Source organism: Cavia porcellus, unplaced genomic scaffold (assembly GCF_034190915.1).
Source record: "Cavia porcellus strain 051 isolate PalLab524CR breed Dunkin Hartley unplaced genomic scaffold, mCavPor4.1 scaffold_14, whole genome shotgun sequence".
Taxonomy (NCBI): domain Eukaryota; kingdom Metazoa; phylum Chordata; class Mammalia; order Rodentia; family Caviidae; genus Cavia; species Cavia porcellus.
The window spans coordinates 68,384,539-68,405,440 of NW_026947497.1; the positions used below are offsets into that span (position 1 = coordinate 68,384,539).

At 43.8% G+C, this 20,902-nt stretch overlaps 1 protein-coding gene across 2 annotated transcripts; it reads left to right on the forward strand.

Annotated features, from left to right (window-relative positions):
• The first annotated feature begins 2,379 nt into the window (after positions 1-2,379).
• Adipoq (adiponectin, C1Q and collagen domain containing) lies at positions 2,380-20,220 on the forward strand. 2 transcript variants are annotated; one of them, XM_063261213.1, is made up of 3 exons: positions 2,380-2,398; positions 16,095-16,316; positions 17,795-20,220. In XM_063261213.1, exons 2-3 carry the CDS (start codon positions 16,103-16,105, stop codon positions 18,322-18,324), a joined length of 744 nt encoding a protein of 247 aa, XP_063117283.1. In that variant the 5' UTR covers positions 2,380-2,398; positions 16,095-16,102; the 3' UTR covers positions 18,325-20,220. The 2 variants fall into 2 exon arrangements, with proteins under 2 accessions (XP_063117283.1, XP_003476984.2); XM_003476936.3 differs by lacking the exon at positions 2,380-2,398 and adding an exon at positions 5,278-5,409.
• Positions 20,221-20,902: the final 682 nt, after the last annotated feature.

Here is a 20,902-nt window from a genome sequence, read left to right on the forward strand (position 1 = left end):
CACTGAGCTACACCACTGAGCTCTGTAGTTAGTACCTTAACTGCAGAACTCTCTTTTGTGACATGGGCCATGTGTACTGTGACCTGCTGTAACAAAAAGGCCCAATGATTCATAATTTAAACAATAATTTTATTGCTTCATGTGATGTGCATGGCAGTAGGAAGATGAACCCACCCAATATTCAGAATTCCTAGCTTCTTCTTTCGGGTTCTCCATTTCCTCCCAGAACATTCTCTTTATCTTTGTGGTCTCAACTAGGTACCCAGTAGGTAGGAGAAAGGCTGAAGGACACATGGACAGTATTTTAAGACAATCTGGAAATGGCACACATCACCTTCTCTCAGACTCACTTGTGAAAATTTAAGTCACATTGTCACTGGATGTGCATCCTGGGGAAATTCCTTCCACATTCTTGGTGTCCTGAACAAAGAATCGGAAAGGCACAGAGAAAAGGTGGTAGAAAAAAATACAGTGGATGGGTGAACAGATTCACAGCAGCCCTGGGGTTAAGGGAAAGGGGACTTTTCTTGAGACAGTGTCTTAATTACTTTTTGTCATTGCTGAGACAAAATAGTTGACACTTAGAGTTAAAAGAGGAAAGGTTTATTTGGCTCGTAGTTTGTAGAGATTTCAGTCCACATGCAGCTAGTTTCAAGGCAGGGCAGCATGGTAGAGGAACATCACAGAGTAGAAACAGTCCATGGCATGCAGGCAGGTGAGAGCGTATTAACCCTGTTTCTGTCCCTTGCATTTTTTGCAGCTACCTGCTACCTGCTTTAGGGTGAGTGTAGCCGTCATGCCCTTCATCCTGGCCAGAACTATACCAAACCAATCAGTAGACTGATTCAGTAATCACACTCCATTGATCCCAGCGCCTCACATTCTGGATCCAGCCATCTCTGAAAAGCACTGCTATGACTGCATGAGGCTTTGGGGAGACATTAGATACAAGCCATAACAGACAGGGTCAGATTATGTATTCTAGGCTGCCTTGAACTGACTGCGTAGCCCAGGCTGGTTTAGAATTTGCAGCGATCCTCCTGTCTCAACCTCTGTAGTGCTGGGATTATAGGCATATGCCATCAAACTTGGCTATGGGGAAGGAGTCTTTTGTATTTGAAATTCCTGGATTGGCTTCTCCTTCATGCAAATAGGTCAATGCGATGTTTGTCCTATGAAAAACTCAGCCGATCTGGTGCTAGATTTAAATTGTTTTATCAAAACATTTGCTCAGTTTCTTGCTAGATGGAAGTGAAGAATTGAAAATAGCACTTTCTTTTTGGTTCTCTGTGCAGTGCTCAGGACTGCAGAGTTGTCCTGTGTCCTGTGTGCTATAAGTGTCCCCTGATCTCTAGAACTTTGACAGATTCCACATCATTGTTTGACTGTTTGCCTCAGTCCTAAATTCCCACCTCAACATCATCATCCTTAACTTAAAAGAGGAATAGAAATTGTGGTCTTTAATGAGGAAACCATCTCTGTATTATTTGTGATGCTACCAATATTTTAATAGGTATTGTGGTTGCATAGCAGCAAAAATCCAGATCTTTCCACTCCTAAGTCTATAGTTCTCAGTATCACATTAGCATTTTGGTGCTCAGATAACATGTACAGAGTCCTCCTGTGTCCAAGCTCACTTCAGACTGACTGTCCAAGTGGTTTTTGTTCTCTTGGTAAAAACAAAACAAAACAAAACAAAACAAAACAAAACAAAACAAAATAAATTACAGATTAGTCAAATAAAAATAAAGAAATAGAAATCATAAACATTATGATGGTTAATCTTGACTGTCAACTTGATGGGCTTCAAAGTCTCCTAACATTAGTATAGTACATTTCTGTGTGTATCTGGGTGGGTCCTGAGGGCATGACCTTGGGGAATACATGGCCTTTGCCTCTTTCTTTGCCATCATCTATAGGGAGATGAACAGTTTTCCTCTGCCAAACCCTTCTGCCATGATGCTTCTAATTTGGAGCCAGCCAACCATGGACTGAAACCTCTGAAACCATGAGCCAAAATAGTCCTACACTCCAGTGTAGTGGCAGTGGCAGAGATGGTTGCAAAGCAAGCAATGAATGTATCCTCAAAGGCTCCAGCCTGGAGTGTCACCTCCTGGTCTCTAAGTGATGCCATCTGTCATGGTTTATGTCTGTGTCCTCCAGGCCTCATGAGTTTGCATTGTGTATTTGTTATTCATTCATTGTCTAGTGCTTGGAATGATGGTGTCAGTGCTCCACCCACATAGGGGTGGAGCCAGATGTGATGTAATGGCAGGAAGAAGGTGTGTCTTGCTCTTTGCTGGTTCCTCCTTGCTGTTTGCAGCCGCCATGAAAGGCGGCCCAACCATGCCCACCTGCCTGGGAGCCAACTGAGTGTGGACTGAAACCTCCAAAAACTGTAAGAAATAAACCTTTCCTTTCCCAACTTTGGGCTTCAGGTATTTTGTCTCAGCAAGGAGTGAAAAATAACTAAGACACCATCTCCTCCCTTGGCTTCTCAAGCCTTTCAAAAACGATTCTAACATACACTTTGGCTAGCAGTATCAAGAATGGCCCAAGGATTAAATCCAAGGCGTGAATCTGGGGTTGCCTATCTAAGTGGCTGGGCTTGAATCGGTGGTGGCCATTTGACCAGTGGAGTGGGTTACAGTTGATCCAGAGAGTGCAATGGCAAAGTAATTAGGTGATGTGTAATTGTGGCTATGACTTTGTAAGGGATGAAAGTTTATTTAAAAAAAATTTTTTTTTCAGCACCAGGGATCAAATCCTTGCACATGCTAAGCAAGTGTCAACCCTGGAGTTATATTCCCACTTCAATACAAAGCCTCATTTTCCTTTCTTGCTATTCTAGGGATTTGAAGGATGGAGTGGAACACTACAGGGTAGCTTCACTCTGCCACCTGCTCTGGTTTTCAGTATTATTTTTCAAAATATGGTTGTTAAGATTAGGTTAAGATTAGTTTAAAAAATCATGATTAAGCCAAGAATGTATGGCAAGCCTTAATCATACTTAAGGGAAGCAGTCATCTGGCTAGCTGTGTCAGTATCTCAAATTTGCATGCTCGCAGAGGCTCAGACCACAGCCCTGGATCTCGGAGGAGATGATCACGTTTAAATGGTTATTTCATTCAGGATAGTAGCTGCTGTCCTGGGAAAGAGCTTGGCCTCAAGGCATGTCTGACGGAAGGTGCTGCAGTCACAGTCTGTGAACCAGCATGGGACAGACCTGCTCTTTCCACATGATGGCCTTTGTGATGGATGGCAGATTTCCCCGAGGCCTCACGAAATGACAGGCTTTCACAACGTCACTGGCTGACAGCCAGACCTAGCATAGTCTCGGTGTGATCTTGAGGCTAAAGTCACTTTGCCTAGTGCAATGCTTAAAGCCTGATGAAACCAGCTGCATGCCCATAGGGGCAGAGGAAAATACTTTTATGCCAACTCGAAGCGACTTTGAAGCATGTGCATGAATCTTCAGGGTTCAGTCTATCAGGAGGGGTGAAAGACATGAGATATTAGAAAACATTTATGTTGTAGTCAGACAGATGCAAGTTCACATCTTGGATCCGTGCCTGGAATAGGTCCCTTATGCTATAAGAAATCTGGGTTCCTTATTTGTAAAAGGGAGGCAATCACTTTGTAGCCCAGATAGTCTCTAAGGGAAGATTGAATACACTCATTCGTTTTTTCACTGATCCTATGGCTGTTGTTACTTAACTTGTACCAGGTCCTGTTTTAGCAAGGAGGGGACACACTGTTTCATAGACAAAGCCCCAGCTCTGCATTCTAGTAAGGAGCAAGAGATACTAACACAAACCAAAATAAGTAATAAAATGGAACCATAAAAACGAAGCAGTGGTGTAACTGAGAGTTGCCATAGTTTCTCTTTTGTTTTCTCCCATGGTGCAATCTGCCCGCTAAACCATGTAGAGCTTCTTTCCATGACCCCTGCCTAAGCCAGTGATCTTTTAAGAGAACCTCCCATCTCCAATCTTTCTGCCTTATCCTGACTTCCCTAGAAATATTTGCATATTAGCAGGAAATCAAAATGATAGACTAGATTTTTACGTCCTTTACTGTGGACACTTAGGCTCTGTGCAGCCCATGGAGAGTGGGTAGATGTGTGTCCAGACTCTGCCTGGAATCATTCTGTTTCCAAATGTCTCAAGAAATGTTGCTGGCACCCAAAACCCCTGTTAGGGTAATCAGAATTTGTGCCTTTGCAAGAATTGGCTCTGATCCCAGTCTTTGAAAATAAAACATGGGTTTGCCAAGAGAGTCCTGGGTGTTGGATGTGGTCACCACAAGCCCAAGCCTTCTACGAACACTGAAGTAGGGGGCAGCTCCTGGTCCAGCGGGCTCCTGCCAGCCCATGCTGGGCTCCTCTGTCTCTGTATCTCTCTCTCTCCCTCTCTCTCTCTCTCACACACACACACTTTCTAAAACTACATCCTGAGATTTACAACCAGAAAAATTTGTAAGGTGGTGTTCTCATATGTAAGTTTTTTGTTTTCTTGGGTTCAAATTACCCATGGGCCATATGAGTGCAGAGTTTAAGACCTCTAAATTCTTTGAACTGGTCAGGCCTCAGGTCACCCATACCTTTGCTCTCAGAATTCATACGCAAAGTCTTTCCTAAGTCTAATATCTGGGCCAGAGAGCAGAGGATGTGTTCTGTTTCTTTCCTAGTGCAACCCCTTGGGAAGGTAGTTCTGCCTGAAATGCTTACTTTCTTTTGTTTTCTCTTTCTTTCTTTTTCTTTTTTCTTTTTTCTTTTCTTTTGTCTTTTTAAGACAGGGGCTCACTATGCAGTTCAGGCTGGCCTTGGGCTCACTTTGTAACCCAGGCTGGTCAAACTTGCAGTGACTCTCCTGCCTCAGCCTCTTGAGTGCTTGGATTACAGGAGTGTATCACCATGCCTGACTTTGCACTCCTTGATTTCTGAATCACACAATCTCATGTGTCATTGTACTCAGTGAGCAGGAGTGTGATGTGATTAGTAGTGTCCCTGACTCGCTAGGAGGTCTCCTGGGTCACGAGTGAACTTTCTGCTCACATTTATCTGGTTTTTGTGTTGTGATCTTTAACCTTGCCCCATCTTCTGTTGTTGTAATAAAAGGAAAAAAATAAAAGCCAAGGTCTGGGAACATGAATGATTTGACTGAAGCTCCACTTGGCTTCCCAAGCCCAAACTGGGTTGCACCATGTTCCCTGGGGTGGAGACCCAAGGCAACTGCCAGGGGCAAGATGCCTGCCCATTGGTTTCTGGACCTCACGGGGCTGGCCAATAAGAAAGGATAGTTGTGAGGTGAGGACTGCCTGCCCCCAAGAGTATCAGGCTGTTGGGGTTAGGACCTCTCCTCACTTCCATCCTGACTGCCGCTGGTGGGTCTGAGTCCATAAGAGAGGGTAAGAGCAGTTCCAAGTTCCAGCCTGGGTAGGGGTGGCTGTCCAGCTCTGGCAGGGATATGCCCAGGGTTTCCTGTCTGTGGCAGCATGGGGATGGATGTGGGCATGACTGAGATGAAGCCTGATGGACATTGGGCTTCTTCTTCAATGCACCAGAGCTCCAAGAAAGAAAGAATTGTTCCTTCTTCTCACAATGCCTAGGATTATCAGGAATTTTCCCCAGCTCAACTGGTGGCAGGGTGCCTACAGAGAAAAAGGGCTGAGTTCAGCCAGATGGAAGGCTTCGTCTATGGAAGGAGTCCAGTGAGAGGGGAAAGGAATCCATGGCTTCTTAGCTTGACCAGGGAGGGCAAAGGAAAGGGTTACAAAAAGAGGCAGTTTGGAAAAAGCCAAGGAGAAGTCTGTTCTTAGACTTGAGTTTAAAATCCAGCTCTATCAACTCAGTGGATATGTATCGAGGATATGCTGGGGGCCAGACACTGAGTTTGTGGGATGCAAGCATGTATGTGAAATTGTAGGTTTAGGGATATCTGTAGGTAGGGGAGGTTTTACAGGGTGATTGAGAGATCCAAATGAGACAGAGAGAGAGAAGGCCAGCATATAGTGGGGGGACTTATGGGAAATCCTACTTTTGAATGACATTTTCTTATGGAAGCGTCGGCTTTGATGAAGCTCAGTCCTGCTTGCTCCAGGGAAGTTGCATTTGTGGCTTCCTGGTGGTTTCCAGTAGAAGCAGAGGTCAGAGTGGGAGGAATTTTAGAAGTCAGGGCAGTGTCATGTGTGTAGGAGGACATGGGTCCCTGGCCTGGAAAGGTTTCTGAATCAAAGGTTTCTGAATCAAATTTCCGAAGGGGCACAGACAATTCCCTCTCCGAAACCATATTAGGAAGAAGGCTAGTTCTGTCCACCTGGCAAGGGGGCTTCATGCTAGTAAGAAGATGCTCAGAGGGGCAGGGTGGGGTCAGCTGGATGCTTACTGTGGAGCAGTAGACAGCAAGCACTTCTTAGGGGACCCTGTGGTGACCCTGGCTTCTGTCCCCAGGAGTCTGATGGAGAGAGAATTATCTTAAAAATGCAGTGGAGGAAGCTCTGTGTCTCTAGCTCCTCCACAGCATGCTCCGTATGTGTGCAGATGCGTGTGTACACCTGTATGGTATGCAGGTGTATGTGTATGGTGTCCGTGTCTGTGTGTGTGTGCATACATGTGTGTTGAGAGTGGGAATGCAGACAGCTCTCCCAAAGATGAGTGAAAGATTTCAGATCATCTTTCTAGCAGCCAGACCAGACTGTGTCCATCCCTGCTTCTGCCATTTGCCATTAGGTTTCACCATGCAAAACTGCCACAATTCCATCATTTTGATTTTTCAAAAATGGCAGTTTTGTATCATCAAACACCGTGGTTGTGTGGTCTTAGGTCAGGCATCTTTGAGGTCCTGGGTCTCTGCTACAGTCCAGTCAAAAGCAGAGGTATGGGAAGATGAACTGAAAAGTTTGAAGTGTTTCATGTGAATTATGCTTCAGAGAATATTAAAAGTTTCCAGGTGTTCTCATCTCACATGATCTCCCTTAGTAGGTTAGAAAGCTGAGCTAAGGAACCTTGTGTAATATTTTTATCTTGGCATTTTTGGGGGCAGTACTGGGAATCGAACTCAGGACCTCGCACTTGTGCTGCACTGCTAAACTGTGTAACAATTTTAGAGGCAGTGATGGAAGGGTAGAGGCTTGGAAGTCAGAACAGGAACCTCTTAGAAGTCATTTTCTCAATCCACTTCCTCATGTCTACAATGAATCTTCTTCCTTATCTTTTGCCTTCCCATTTATCAAAGCAGGGCAGTGGTGAGATGATTTCTGGGGTCCTTTGGATTTGGATTTTGTGTGTTTTTTTTCCTTCCCTGCTGGAGGAGTTGGCACCGAGATTTGTGAACCTCTTCCCCTCACACAGCTCTGTCTCTTGTGGATCCCAGAGGGGACCCAATTCTTGCATTTCACAAGACACTGGTGTTGCTATTGAAATTCTAGCAGGCCAAAGTGGAATTTCTCATACACTGTAATGTGAACATTTCAAAAGGGAGCAAACCATGCTTGTGCAAGGCTTTGGAAGGTCCGTGCGGGCGGGGGCAAGCCACCTTGGGGAGTTCATTTCAGATCTCACCTCCTCCTGCTTTCTTTTGCTGTGCTGGGGCAGAAATTACTGAACCTCTGTGGTCCTTGGATTTCTCTTGGGGCAGCTGAGTCCCACTCCCTGGTGCCGTGTGGGTGAAGTGAGGTTCCAAGGATGGAGCTCCAAAGCGGTGATTCATCTCCGGTCATCCTGAAATATTTGTTTGCTTTTCTTCTCTCATTTATGTGTAGAGTATTTTTATAAGTCTCTCAAATGCTCCTGTATGTTTTCTCCCAATGAGTTCTCAAAACAACACTGTGAAATAGGCAAGGCGGGAACCAACATTCTACATTTATAGGCAAAGAGCGTGAGTTCAGAGAGGTGAACGGTGACGGCTCAGTTCCCGGGAGAGCAGATGGAGCTGAGCTGAGAAGCCAGGTCACTTGTCCCACAATCCGTAGATTTTAGAAATTATTTTCTCTCCTTTCCACGTCCCCGTCCCATGGGGTGGAACACTGGAAGGCAGATGTGTGACCACGATGCTTTTTTCTTCCTGGATTATGTTGAAGGATCTGTCACTGGATTCTAAAAGACCAGAGAGTTTGACTTCCATCTCCTCTTTATTCAGGGCTGGGGTCTTGAAGAGTCCCTTAGCCTCTCTGTCACTCCCCTTCCTCATGTGTAAGGTAGACAGAGTCATAGCCAATGCTTACTGAGCAGTGACACATGGCAGTATCCCAAGCATTGTATCATTTAATCCTTCAGTAAACACACAGGGTTGAAACTCATTAAGGACAAATTATTTATGCCTAAGCATTGTATTAAGATCATAGAGTCATGGTCCTTTCTGCACTCCACACTGCCTCTCAAAATAGTTTAAGAATTAAATGAGATATCCAGTGAGACTTTGTAGACAGTGTTTTACAAAGGTAAAGAATTAGAAGATGTTAGCTCACGATTCATGAAATTTTTCTTTGTAGACCTGAGTTGGTCTTACTTATCACTTACAGTCTTCAGTGCCACTTAATAACATTTTCCCCTGTAGAAATAGAAGGTTTTTCAAAGTCACAGGGTAACAGTTTCTTTATGTGAACAGAGAACAGAAACAGTGCTGAGAGACACTGTGGACAGCAGGCAGCTCTGCGGTGAACGTCAAGGATTTCCAGCTGCCGATTCCCCGCCTCCCGGCACGGTTAGCTTAGGTTAGCCTTGTTTGCTAACCAGAATCTGCTCCTCACATTGGAAACGTCTCTCTGCTCTCTCTCTACTTTTGAGGTTTTCTACCTCCTACCACCCGCGTGGAACCCAGACTATTCCGGTTACGGGAGAAAACTGTCCTTAACACTGACGTTTTAGGGACCGACAATGTTCCTCCGGGTTGGGACAGGAGAATCTCAGTATTTGACAGAAGGAGAGGAATCAGAGAACTGTGGAAACCTCTCCCTTTACCTTCTCTCCAAGTTTTGGGGTTGGTAAGCTCTCAGTCACCCTTTATCTCTAGGCTCCCCCACTGGTCCATGCATCCTGCATCCTCCTGACTCCTTACGGAAAACGACATGACCTGTTCGATGTTTTTCATCCTCATTTCTGGGGGAAATTGGCATAGAACCAAAGTTCTCATGCGCTTCATTGCTAAAACCAAGGAAAAAGGGCCGAGATGACAATGGGAAAGTTTGATGACACATGAAATTTTAAGTCTCTAAGTAATCACACACTCTAGGAAAAGGGATTCCCCGGTCTCTCCATCTGGCTTCTTTTCTCACTCATCTCGTTCTTATCTTGGAGCTAGCCAAGCCCAGGCTTCCTTCTCAATTTTATTTCCAGCAGCTGCTGAGAGCACTTTCCTGAACCCTCTGGCCTCAGTAGAGGGCGACAGAGCACACAGAGATGATTCGAGAAAGTGAGAAACAGCTGCCCAGGTCTCTGTGGCTGTGGTCTCTGCCCTTCTGTTTCTCCTCCCAATCTGCCAGTTTCACTCTCAATTCTTAACGTTTCTTGTAAGACTTCACTACCACTGGATATATGATAAATAATACATCAGGTCAGTAATAATTTTTTTTACCAGGGATTGAACTCACGACCGCCTGCTTGCTAGGCAGGTGCTTATGCCGCTGAACTAAATCTCCAGCCCAGGTCAGTAATAATTTAATTAAAGTAGTTAAAGCACTGATCTTCAAATAGGGAAGGATCATAATCAGAAAAATCAGAGATGTAATAAAGAGTGGAAATTTAATTATATCAGATGATAAAAGAAGTAGAAGAAAAGAATATTCACCAAAGCTCAGCCTGTGTTAAGAACTGCTTGACAGTTGAACAAAGAAAAGTATCAACAGAGTTGGTTGTATAAAAGCTAGAACTTCTGTATGTATAAAATCAAGATAAATAAATTCGATAATATTCTATACACTAAAGAATATAGCTATATGTATGACAAAGTGTTGAGAGCTCATACAATTTCATTAAAAACATTATGTTTCTCATAAACTAGGTAACAAAGAACACTCATAGAGATATTATGAATAAGGGAATTAAGAGATAGGCCTTTAATTAAATGTACAACTCATGTTGACTGAATAATGCAAACGATAGCAGTGAGGTAACATAGCTTTTGCTCACTAAGTTAGCGGCAACAAAATGGTTTTATGGTAGTATCCAAAGCTAGTGAGGTTGGTTCAGATGGGACTTTTGGTGCACACACTAACATGCTATTGGAAGGTAGCATAACAGAGTATTGCATGGGAATATGTACCAAGAGGCTTACAAATATTCATACTTTGCCAGGCCTGGTATTGTTTGCTTATAATACCAGGAGTTGGGAGGCTGAGGCAGGAGGACTGACTTAAGTTTGAGGCCAGCTTGGGCTATATAGAAAGACCCTGTCTCAACAAAACAAAACAAACAAAACAAAACAAGCTTACATTACTTCTGGGAATATATCATAGTGAAATAATTTTTGAAAAAACTATATACCTAAGGAAGTTTAAAATATTATTTTAAAATCAATATATAAAACATTTTGTTACATAATATAAAATAACATTTTAAAATGGAAATAAGCTAAAAGTTCAACAAAAAGAAAGGGTCAAGCATATTTTGGCTCTGTCCACTTAAGTATCTGTATTAGCTGTTCTACTGTTGTTCAGATACTTAAAATGATGATTATAAAATTAGGAAATCATGAAACAAAAATAGAGGTATGATCCTTCATGTGAAGTATGATCCTTCATGATTAAAAAATAGAGATATTCTAAGGATATTAAGGATTTCTTTCTTTGCTGTGGTTTCCCAAAAAAAAGATTATATATTTATCATACACACACACACACACACACACACACACACACACACAAGGTGGATTTGTGGTGTCACCTTTATGAACCCCAGCTAGAGGGACCTAGAATGGGACTCCAAATATTGTGTACATCTTTGGGGGTCAGATTGCCAATCAGAGTTCTTCCTACATTTTTGTTAAAGCAGCAGATTTGTCCTAAAATATATTTAATTCTGGAGCCTTTGTGTAATCTAGACAAGCAACTTGATGAAAAATAGTGAGATGGTAAGTTAAAATAATGCACTAAGTATGTATCCTTTAGTGTCAGGCTCTTGAAATTGACGGACCACGTAGGCTCTCGGGGATGCCTCTGATCCAGGATTCTAGGACTTACTTCCATCTCTGTAGTGCTGTCTCCCAATTTCTTGTTGAGAGAAGCACAGACAGACTAAGATGCCTACAACTAAGATGTAGGGTGGGGTGGATGGGGCACGATCATCCCAAGATCAGGGCAGAATCTAGGAGAGGACCAGAGCCTTAAGCCTGGGTACGACTCTCTTCTGGGGATGGATGATCCGGGGACTGGAGTTTCTTGGCTGCTCATTCCACCTGCACTCTTTTCTAGGGCTTCTAGCACATATATTTCAAACACACCTCATCCTGCCTTCTTTTCCTCTTTCCTTTTCCTCTTTTTGTTCTTTCTTTTCCCTTCATTTCTCTTCCTCTTTCCCTCCTTTTTCCTGACACTATTTGACTTGTTCCCTTTTCATTACAGAAATATTTTTAAATTTTATTTTTAAAGAGGGTAAAATTAAACATAACCAAGCAGATCATAAGATAACAATGTAAAAGGCACAGATTTCTTTTTTTTTATTTAAGGAGAAAAGAGAAAAAAAAACAGTGAAAGCGTACAAATTATACAGATTTACAGAAGAAAAAAATGAACAGTAGGAAATCACTAGTTAATGGATTATATACTGTCATCTTAGAAATAATTGTTCAAGTCACAAAATTAAAGCTTGTAGAGTGGACATTCCAACAATGATACTGCAAACAGTTCTGTTCAATGATCCAATAAAACTCTGTGATATCATTTTCTATCTTATACACTTAAATATACATGCAGCTATATAGGTTAGAACACTTTCTTTTCCTCTCTTTTGTACAATGACTATTACACCTTTTGGGTTTCATTGCTCCCACGGTTCTTATTGCTTTTTTGGAAGAGAGTAAAACCAAATGAGACATAACAGAACAGAATCGGTCAAGTCAAAAGGGTGGACATAATAGATAATATAAAACATAATACAAGGTGATCAACAATGGTTACCATAATGCCTCCCGCTATCTCTAATAGAATTGCCTATATCATTAGTTATAATACAATTGAACAAAACAGTAAAGAACAAAACCGACAAAACCAAAGCATTGGTGACATTGTAGGTCTTCAAAAGTAGATAAAAGTCAACGAGAATGGGCATTATAATGAATCTCATTATCTTCACAGCTGATGCCTAAACTTTCGAACCTGATACTATCCAGCAAAACAGAATAGGGGAACATCAGTCAAAAACAAGATGGTGAGAGTAATACAGGGCTTCAAATCGAGATAATAGAAAGTCAAAGTGGGTTACTATATTATATCCTGCTATTTTTTCCCTTTAATTAAACGGATAAAAATAAAAAAGTAAATAATGGAGTGGAGATTGAGAAAAAAGAGGGCATAACAGCAAAACAGCACAGATCAAAACATAACCATTTAAGCAGAATAGTGTTTCACCACCAGATAATTCCTACCCAAAAGTAGTTACCATATTGACTCTTTCCTTGAAGTCCTTGAGTACAACTTCGTATACTGTAGCATTAAGTATATCAAAACAATGTAAAACCATTTAAGACAATGACAGCATTACAGAGTACTTAGAATCGACTAACAGAAAATGAACAATGGTTTCTGTATAATCTCCTTGTCTTTAAAAGGTTTTTGCTTATACTATCGTACATAATAAAATCCAATAAGATACAACCTGTTTAGACCATTGGAGACAGAAGAACAAAAGCTAGATGAGACTTCAAAACAAGATGATACTAAATCAGTATTACCTATTAAGATGTCATTTTCTCCAAAATAGCTGTTCCTATCATCCAATCTTCTCTGTCTCATTTCTGTTGAGCTCTTTTTCTGTCAGTAGCTGTCAGTTTGTCTTCTTCATTTTGTTCTCTGCTCCATTCGTTGTGGCCTCCCCGCCACTATTTCTGGGTTCTTTGTAGTTTTCTTTTTTTAGAATATCCTGCAATATTTTCTGTAGGGTTGAATTGGTGGTTGCAAATTCCCCCAGTTCCTCTTTATCCTGGAAGCACCTTGTTTTTCCATCAATTTCCAGGGACAGTTGTGCAGGATATCTCAATCTTGGCTGGAGATTATTATCTTTCAAAGCTTGAATTATTTCCCCCCATGCTCTTCATGATTTGATGGTTTGTGCAGAGAAATCTGCTGTAATTCTGATGGGTGTTCCCTTGTAAGTGGTCTGTTTCTTGTCTCTTACAGCTTTTAATATTCTGTTCTTGTATTGAATTTCTGGAATTTTTATTATTATATGCCTGGGTGTTTCTCTGTTAGGGCTGTAGGTAGCTGGGGTCCTGTATGCCTCATACATCTGAGTATCTTTACCTTTTGCTAAATTAGGAAAATTCTCCTGGATTATTTCTGTGAGTAGCTTTTGTAGTTCACTTGTTTGTGTCCCTACTTCTTCTTTTATGTTCTTAATCCTTAAGTTATGGCTCCTCTTATCATCTTCTTGTCTCTGTATTATTGCTGTTTGTTTCTTTGTTATTTTTAAGAAGTTTTTCATTTCATTCTCCCATATTACGAGTCTGCCCTCCAGTTCAGATTGTCTGTCCTTAGTTTCTTTCAAGCTGTTATGCCAGTCTTGGATAGACTTCTTAATTTCTTGATAGTCCCTTTGAACCTGCTTCACGTACTCTATGCTTTCTCTGTTTTCTCCATCAAACAATTCTCCCCTCTTTTTCTGTTCTTCCATTCCACCATCTGTTTTTTCCTGGGTGGTGCTTAGCATTTCTCTAACTATTCTGCATACTTCTAGCTTCAGGTCGTTGATAACTTCATTCCTGAATTGGTCTATGAGGCTCTCTATATGGCGCTTAATGTCTATTGGTGCGGTGTCTGCTATTGCCTGTTTCTCAGGATTGGGGGCTGAGGAGCCTTTCTTGTTGCTGCCTTTTCCCATATTCTCTGTTCCTTATATATGCAAGTTTACATAGGAGGCCCAGCTTCCCTGCCTGTCAGCCACAACCTGATCAAATTGTGCTGGCTAGGTGTTCCCGCCCACCGCTGCGCACCAGGGAGTTACGGACTAGGCAGCCTACGTGGGAGTCAGTCGCCCCTGCGGGCCACCGTCAGGCTCTGGGATCTGGGTTGGGCCAGCCTACCAAGTCTGCCCGCAGTGTCACGCAGGCCAGGCACTTTTCACCAATCCCGTCCGAGAGGGGAATGTGTGGCTGGAGTCGCCACCGCGCCCTGCTCTTACAGGACTGCCCGAGCCCAGAAAGTCCTCCGCTGGAGTCAAACTGTGGTAGAGTGTCAGTTTCTCTCACTCACCTCGCCACAAGTCAGTTTTCGTGTACGCCTCCTTGTCCGTCCTGTTTTCGACTCTGTTCGCAGACTCCCGTTCCCAGAGCTTCTGCGCGTCTCTCCTTGCCGAGCCGCTGTGGAGGCAGCCAGCCGCCGGGCGGCGGGAAACCCAAATCGCGGTTTCCAATGGCGCGGGGTCCAGCCTCCACACCGAGTATTTTCTGTTCCTATTTTAGCACCAGGACTGCATTCCAAGTTGGTTTCTCTCAGCCCAGTTCGTTCCTGAGTCAGCAGAGCATATCTCTACCGTCTCCTTAGTCCGCATCATTCCTGACTTCTGAGCCGAGCCTTTCAGAGAGCCTCCGGTAGTTGCTGTTATCTGTCCGCCATGTTCTCCTGGCAATGGCACAGATTTCAAAGCAAGACCACTGGAGATCTTCACTGTCTATCTTATTGTCTCTTGTTTTCTTCCAAATAGTTTTCCATATCTTCACATACAATGAATTCATACAAAACAAACTAGTATAGAACTGATCAGAACAGGTTGATGAAGGCATTTTAGGTCTTCAAGACCAGACAATAAGGAAGTCAAGAATGGCTGTCATAATGTCTCTCATTCTCTTCATGTATGTTGAAATTAAACAAAACAAAATGGACTAAAATCACTCTGAACAAAGAATAATAGTATTGCTAGATTTCATATCTTGATGCTATGGAATCAGCATTGGGTACCTTAGTGTCTCTTTTTCTTCAGAGTAGCTGTTCATTTCATCATGCATTATATTATTGATTCTCATAATCTTTTTAGAAGTTCGACACATGCATGAGTCTCTACATGTATACCTGTCCTTTCCAATACAGAAATACTTAGTGCTTGCTTTGTGCTGGTAGCAAGCTGGGCTTGTCCTCTGATCCTTGTTGATTAGGGAAGCAGGTGGCCAGTAGAAGACACAGTAAGTCAGCAGCTGGGGAAATGGAGGAACAGCCAACCCAGGTGGCAGAGGGAGGCCAGGACTTCCTGACTGAGGTGGCATCCAAAGTGTCCTGGAGTCTGAAAAGGACTAGAAAGGTGAAGAGGGGCAGCTGAAGGTGGCCCAGGCAAAGGGTCATTCTTATGGGACGATGTATGTTTGGCTGCCTGTTTAACTCATGGCAAGATTTTAGGTGTGTGTGTGTGTGTGTGTGTGTGTGTGTGTGTGCGCGCGCGCGTGCCCGTGTCCGTGTATGTAAACTGTATGAGGACAGGTGAAGAGGAAGACAGAGAGTGGGAGAGAAAGGAGGAGGAACAGACACAGAAAATGAAAGACAAGTCAAGAGAGAAGGATAATGCAGCCCGGGAGCCGGAGGTTGGTTAGAGCTGAATGGAGCGATCTGAGTTCTGAAAACCTCAAGGAGGGATGCTTGGTAAAGTGTTGCCTGGAGCTTTCCCTGGCCTTGGGCCTGAGCCTGGGCGGAGGAGGGTCATCATGCCATTGCTAAAGTCACAGTTCTGCCGAGGAAAGGTGGCTGCATACAGCGACTCATGCTAAGCACTGCAGATTTCAAGCGGAAAGAGACTGAGGTAGGCTGACCAGGCGGGAAAGTCTTTCTGGAAGAGGTGAGTATGGAGAGCAGCTTTATGAGCGTACCGTGCACAGCTGGACTGAGTCTGGGCGGGTCCTGTCTGGGGTGCAGTGAGCGCTCTGCCTCTCCGTGGCTGACAGCGCACTCACACATTCCAGGGCTCAGGATGCTGGTGCTGCGAGCTGTTCTGCTGCTGTTAGCCCTTCCCAGCTGTGCTCAGGAAACCTCTGCTGCGGAATCAGAAGTCCCGCTTCCGCTGCCCAAGGGGGCTTGTGCAGGATGGATGGCAGGTATCCCAGGGCATCCCGGCCACAATGGGATCCCAGGCCGAGATGGCAGAGACGGCGCCCCCGGAGAGAAGGGTGAGAAAGGAGATGCAGGTGAGAACAAAGTTTTGGATTCCTTCATCACATCCGCTCCTGGGTAGAGGAGGCCCCTGAGGCTTGGACACAAGGAGGGAGAAAAGCTTTTTTATATAACACTTAAGCCAACTAGAATGCATGGAAGCTTGGTTTTCCAGGGGACAGGTTAGGCAGTGCCTCCGTATCCGAGTCCACTTGGACTCTACCCCGTCTGCGTCTTCTTACCCATTTCCCCTCCTCCATCACCTCATCACTTCTAAGCCCAAAATGTTCACACTCCTGTTCTTCTTTCCTCCTCAATCCCTGTTTCATCCAGTGGCATTCAATCACATTTACTGTACACCCTGAGAGTCTCCCCAGCTTTCCAGGGCCCTTGGTTCTAATGCATAAGACTTTTAGTAGTCACTATCAGGACGTCTACTCCAAGTATGCCAAACTGAATGTGAACAAATGCCCCAACACGTGAAACAAAACACAAAGACAATAACAAAACCAACCAACCAACCAAACAAAAAAAACCCAAATGCCCAAAGTGTGGGCCACAAGGAGAACATATTTCATGCAGAATTGGGTTAACTATGTGGCACCGTGGGGCAGGCAGCATTTGAGCAAGCCCTTGAAGGATGTGTAGGCAACCAGAGGAAAGAGCATCCTGGGTAGAGGGCAAAGAAGGGCAAGACTGTGGGTGACTGAGCTGGCACACAAAAGGGTGGCAGGGCAGGGGGCCTGTAATGGAAACCTGTAGGTTGGAGCTGAATGTGTGCGAACTTGCTGGGCTGTGGGAAATATAGACAGATACTTGACAAATGACTTAATGAGTAAATGAATGAATGAACAGATAAATGATGTTCAGAATACTGGCTGATCACTAAATTAGCACCTCTACCAGGCCAAACAGCCCAGAAGTCAAAGATTTTTTTTTTTTGCCTTTTTTGTTTTTATCGGTACCAGGGATTGAACTCACGACTGTCTGCTTGCAAGGCAGGCACTTATGCCGCTGAGCTAAATCCCCAGCCCCCAGAAGTCAAAGATTAGTCAGTGAGCTTTCAGTAGAGTTAAGAGACTGACTTTATTAGCTAGTTTGAAGGTTCAGTCTACTCAATCTTTTACTTGTTCATTCATCAAGAGTTCTTTTAAAGATATTTTGATTAGTGTATGTTAATTTTACAAAATATTGAGCTTTAGTGTGGCATTTATACACATGCCCATAATATGTTTTGGCCCTTTTTATCTTTAAGTGTCCCTCCCCTTTATTTAAGTGTCCCTCCCCTTTATTACCTTCTGTTTGTCTAACAGTGGGCTCAAGAGTCTTTTTATTGGTTGGAGTTGAATTTGTGGGAAGCTGCTGGTTGGTAGGCAATGCAGAGACAGGAGATGATGTCTCTCCTTGCTCTTCAGACTTGCTGTGGTTGGAGGTCCCAGAGACCATGGTTTCAGCTGGAAACAACTGAGGCAGCCCTAATCCTTGTGGTAACCAAAGTCTTCTTATTCTCTAGGTTTTGTTGGTCCTAAAGGTGACACTGGTGAAACCGGAGTGACTGGGGCTGAAGGTCCCCGAGGGTTTCCAGGAGTCCCAGGAAGGAAAGGAGAACGTGGACAAGATGCTTTTGTGTACCGCTCAGCCTTCAGCGTGGGGCTGGAGGCCTATGTCACAGTCCCCAATGTCCCCATTCGCTTTACCAAGATCTTCTACAATCAGCAGAACCACTACGATGGCACCACGGGCAAATTCCACTGCAACATCCCGGGGCTGTACTATTTCTCCTACCACGTCACGGTCTACCTGAAGGATGTGAAGGTCAGCCTCTTCAGGAACGACAAGGCTGAGCTCTTCACCTATGACCAGTACCAGGACAAGAACGTGGACCAGGCCTCTGGCTCTGTACTCCTCCATCTGAGTGTGGGTGACCAAGTCTGGCTTCAGGTGTATGGGAATGGAGAGCAGGCTGGGGTCTATGCAGACAATGTCAATGATTCTACCTTCACAGGCTTCCTTCTGTATCATGATCTCACTGATCCCTCCTAACTGAGAGCCTCCATCAGGTCACACAGCCCAGAAGTCAATGAAAGTTTTCAGTCAAGCTTTCAGCATAGTTACGAGATTGATTTTACTGTCTCTTTTGAGAGTTCTGAATGTTATCTCTATGCATTTAGACATCCGTTCGTTCATTCATTCATTCATTCATTCATTCATTCATTCCTGTTTCCCTCCCTCTAAAAATCACATAGTACATTGCCAGCCCTAAAGAAGACCTGGTCCCTCCAGGAGCTCTATTGGACAGTAGTAAAATTTGCTGATGGATTTCACACACATGATACGGCAACAATTACAAGGAAGTAGTAAACGATGCTTCATTGATGCCAATCCTGTGAGGCACCTGGAAAAGATATAAAAAAGACATTCTCTCTCTCTCTTTTTTCTTTTTCTTTTTTTTTTTTTTACAGTTATGGTCGAGACAGTGAGTGAATGTTCCAGGTCACAGCTCTTAAGTGGCAGAGTCCCAGACCCTTCCCACGAGCTACCCTTTTGTGAGAAGTACCTGGCCTCTTAGGAGTCTCAGTAGGGGTCTGTTCCCCACCTCTTCTCTGAATTTGCCTTCATCAAGTTAAAAGTTTTCCCCAGCAGAGCTCCCTTAGAGAAGAAGGTATCACTGTGCACCCCTGGCCTGCCCTGGCTGTGGTTTCTCTTCCTGGTGTCTCCCCTCACACTCTTCCTCCCAGCGGGTTGAAGGGCCTGCATTTCCCTGTGCCGTATCCCTCTGCATGCCTCACGGTCTCCTGGCTGGGAGCTTCTAAGATGTCCTGCTATCTTAGTCACTCTCTTGTCCCTGAGACTCAAGACCCAACACTGGCCACTTAAAGGAAGATAGGTTTATTTTGGCTTGTGATCATAGACTAGCTGGCTCCAAGACCAGATGACATGACACCAGATGACATGCTCACCTAGCCTGGCAGATGGGAAGCAGAGGGTGACGGGAGTGGCTGGGAGGGAGATGAATCCTCAGAGAACATATCCTGGGGACCCACCTCTTCTGAGACCACTCCCCTCTCCCCCAGTACCAAGTCCACTGCAAAGCCCATAATCCTGTTTCCTTCTAAGAGCTCCACCTAGGAGTGCCCAAGCTCTGCAGGACCCTGTACTTCCAGTGCCCTCTGTGTTTAGCCACTGCTGGATGTGGAGACATCCACCCTGAGGGGAAGGGCAGCATGGTGCTAAGGACCACATCCTTTGCCTCTGAATCCTTCACAAACGCCTCATGGAGAACAATCTCTTGAAGCCCATGTCTACTTAGCATTAACTCCTTTTCAATATCTCCACAGAACCAATTTTTATCTAAAAAAACACTTCCATCTTAGGAGTAGCCTGGTGTGAAACATTCCATCTTTGTTCACATATGCAGCTGGAATCTGTCCCACTGAGGTTAGGAATAATTGTGCTTTCTAAAACATTCTCCCTCAAGCTTGAGCCTGAAACACAGAACCTATGGAAGAATTTGGAAGCCATGCTTTCCATTGGTACTGATGAGTTCAGGGAAGATTTGGGCCTCTGGAATTTCTTCTTCTTTAAGAATTACAAGTGGTTGGGCTGGGGATTTAGCTCAGCAGCACAAGTGCCTGCCTGGCAAGTGTAAGGTCATGAGTTTGATCCCTGACTCTCTTAGGTGATAATGGCATGTGTAAAGTTCTTCAGAGTTTTTAGAAAGAGCAGAATTAATAACACAATAAATGAGTATAGGAATACAAAATCTTTTTTTTTTGGTTACAGTTTTCAGTACTGGATGATGCCCTTTTATGTGTATATTGCTATTCATTATGTGACTATTTCTACATATAAAGCTTTGTCTTTTACGGTGCTTTCATGTCATTATTTTTCTGCAAGCAAATATACTGTCCAGCATTAAAAATAAAATAATTTACTGCACATGACTTTTGTTTTTATTTCTGGAGAAATGTATGAGGAGTAAAATGGGATGAACTTCATATGAGCTAGGACTCTACATTCTGAATGTCAAAAAACCCTACCAGACTGGGTAGAAATTACCGTAGCTGTCCTGTGTTTCCAAGAAACCTCAGTGAATATGTCCTTGTTAGGACAGTGTGCGCCTTTGACCAATCACTGGAGCCTGGAGCATAGAATATATTTATTAACTTAAAGTTCACTGTGTGCTTCAAGACAGTGGTATTTTGCCTAAAACAAGAGATGTGTTACTAGAAGTGGGAGAATGAGTGACAAACACAAACTCTTGTGAATGAGTTCACAACAAACTCCTAATGCTACAGTTGAACTTTTCAGGCTTCTGGTGGGGGGATCGGAGAGAGAGAGAAAGTTGGAAAATTACTATTGATTTTCTCTAAAATTCCACAAGTAGCTAATATCTGGCTGGGCTCACGGTCCCCATTCGGCCACAGCACTGACCTGGTGCTACACTTACTCTGAGCTCTCTGGGACAGGTTACTTGTTTGGAGGAGCTGAAGGGCACAGAGATCAGTCTATAAAACCCCCTGAGAGAAACTGTGGTCAGGGTTTCAGCATGGATGGTCCTGTGATGTCTTTAAGTACAATTGCGAACTTCTCTATTTCTTACCAGTTCTGAGAGCTTTTG

Coding starts and splice junctions, on each gene's coding strand:
- Adipoq (XM_063261213.1), top strand. CDS start 16,103: ATGCTGGTGCTGCGAGCTGTTCTGCTGCTGTTAGCCCTTCCCAGCTGT. Junction 16,317..17,794: donor GGGTGAGAAAGGAGATGCAG/GTGAGAACAAAG, acceptor CTTATTCTCTAG/GTTTTGTTGGTCCTAAAGGT.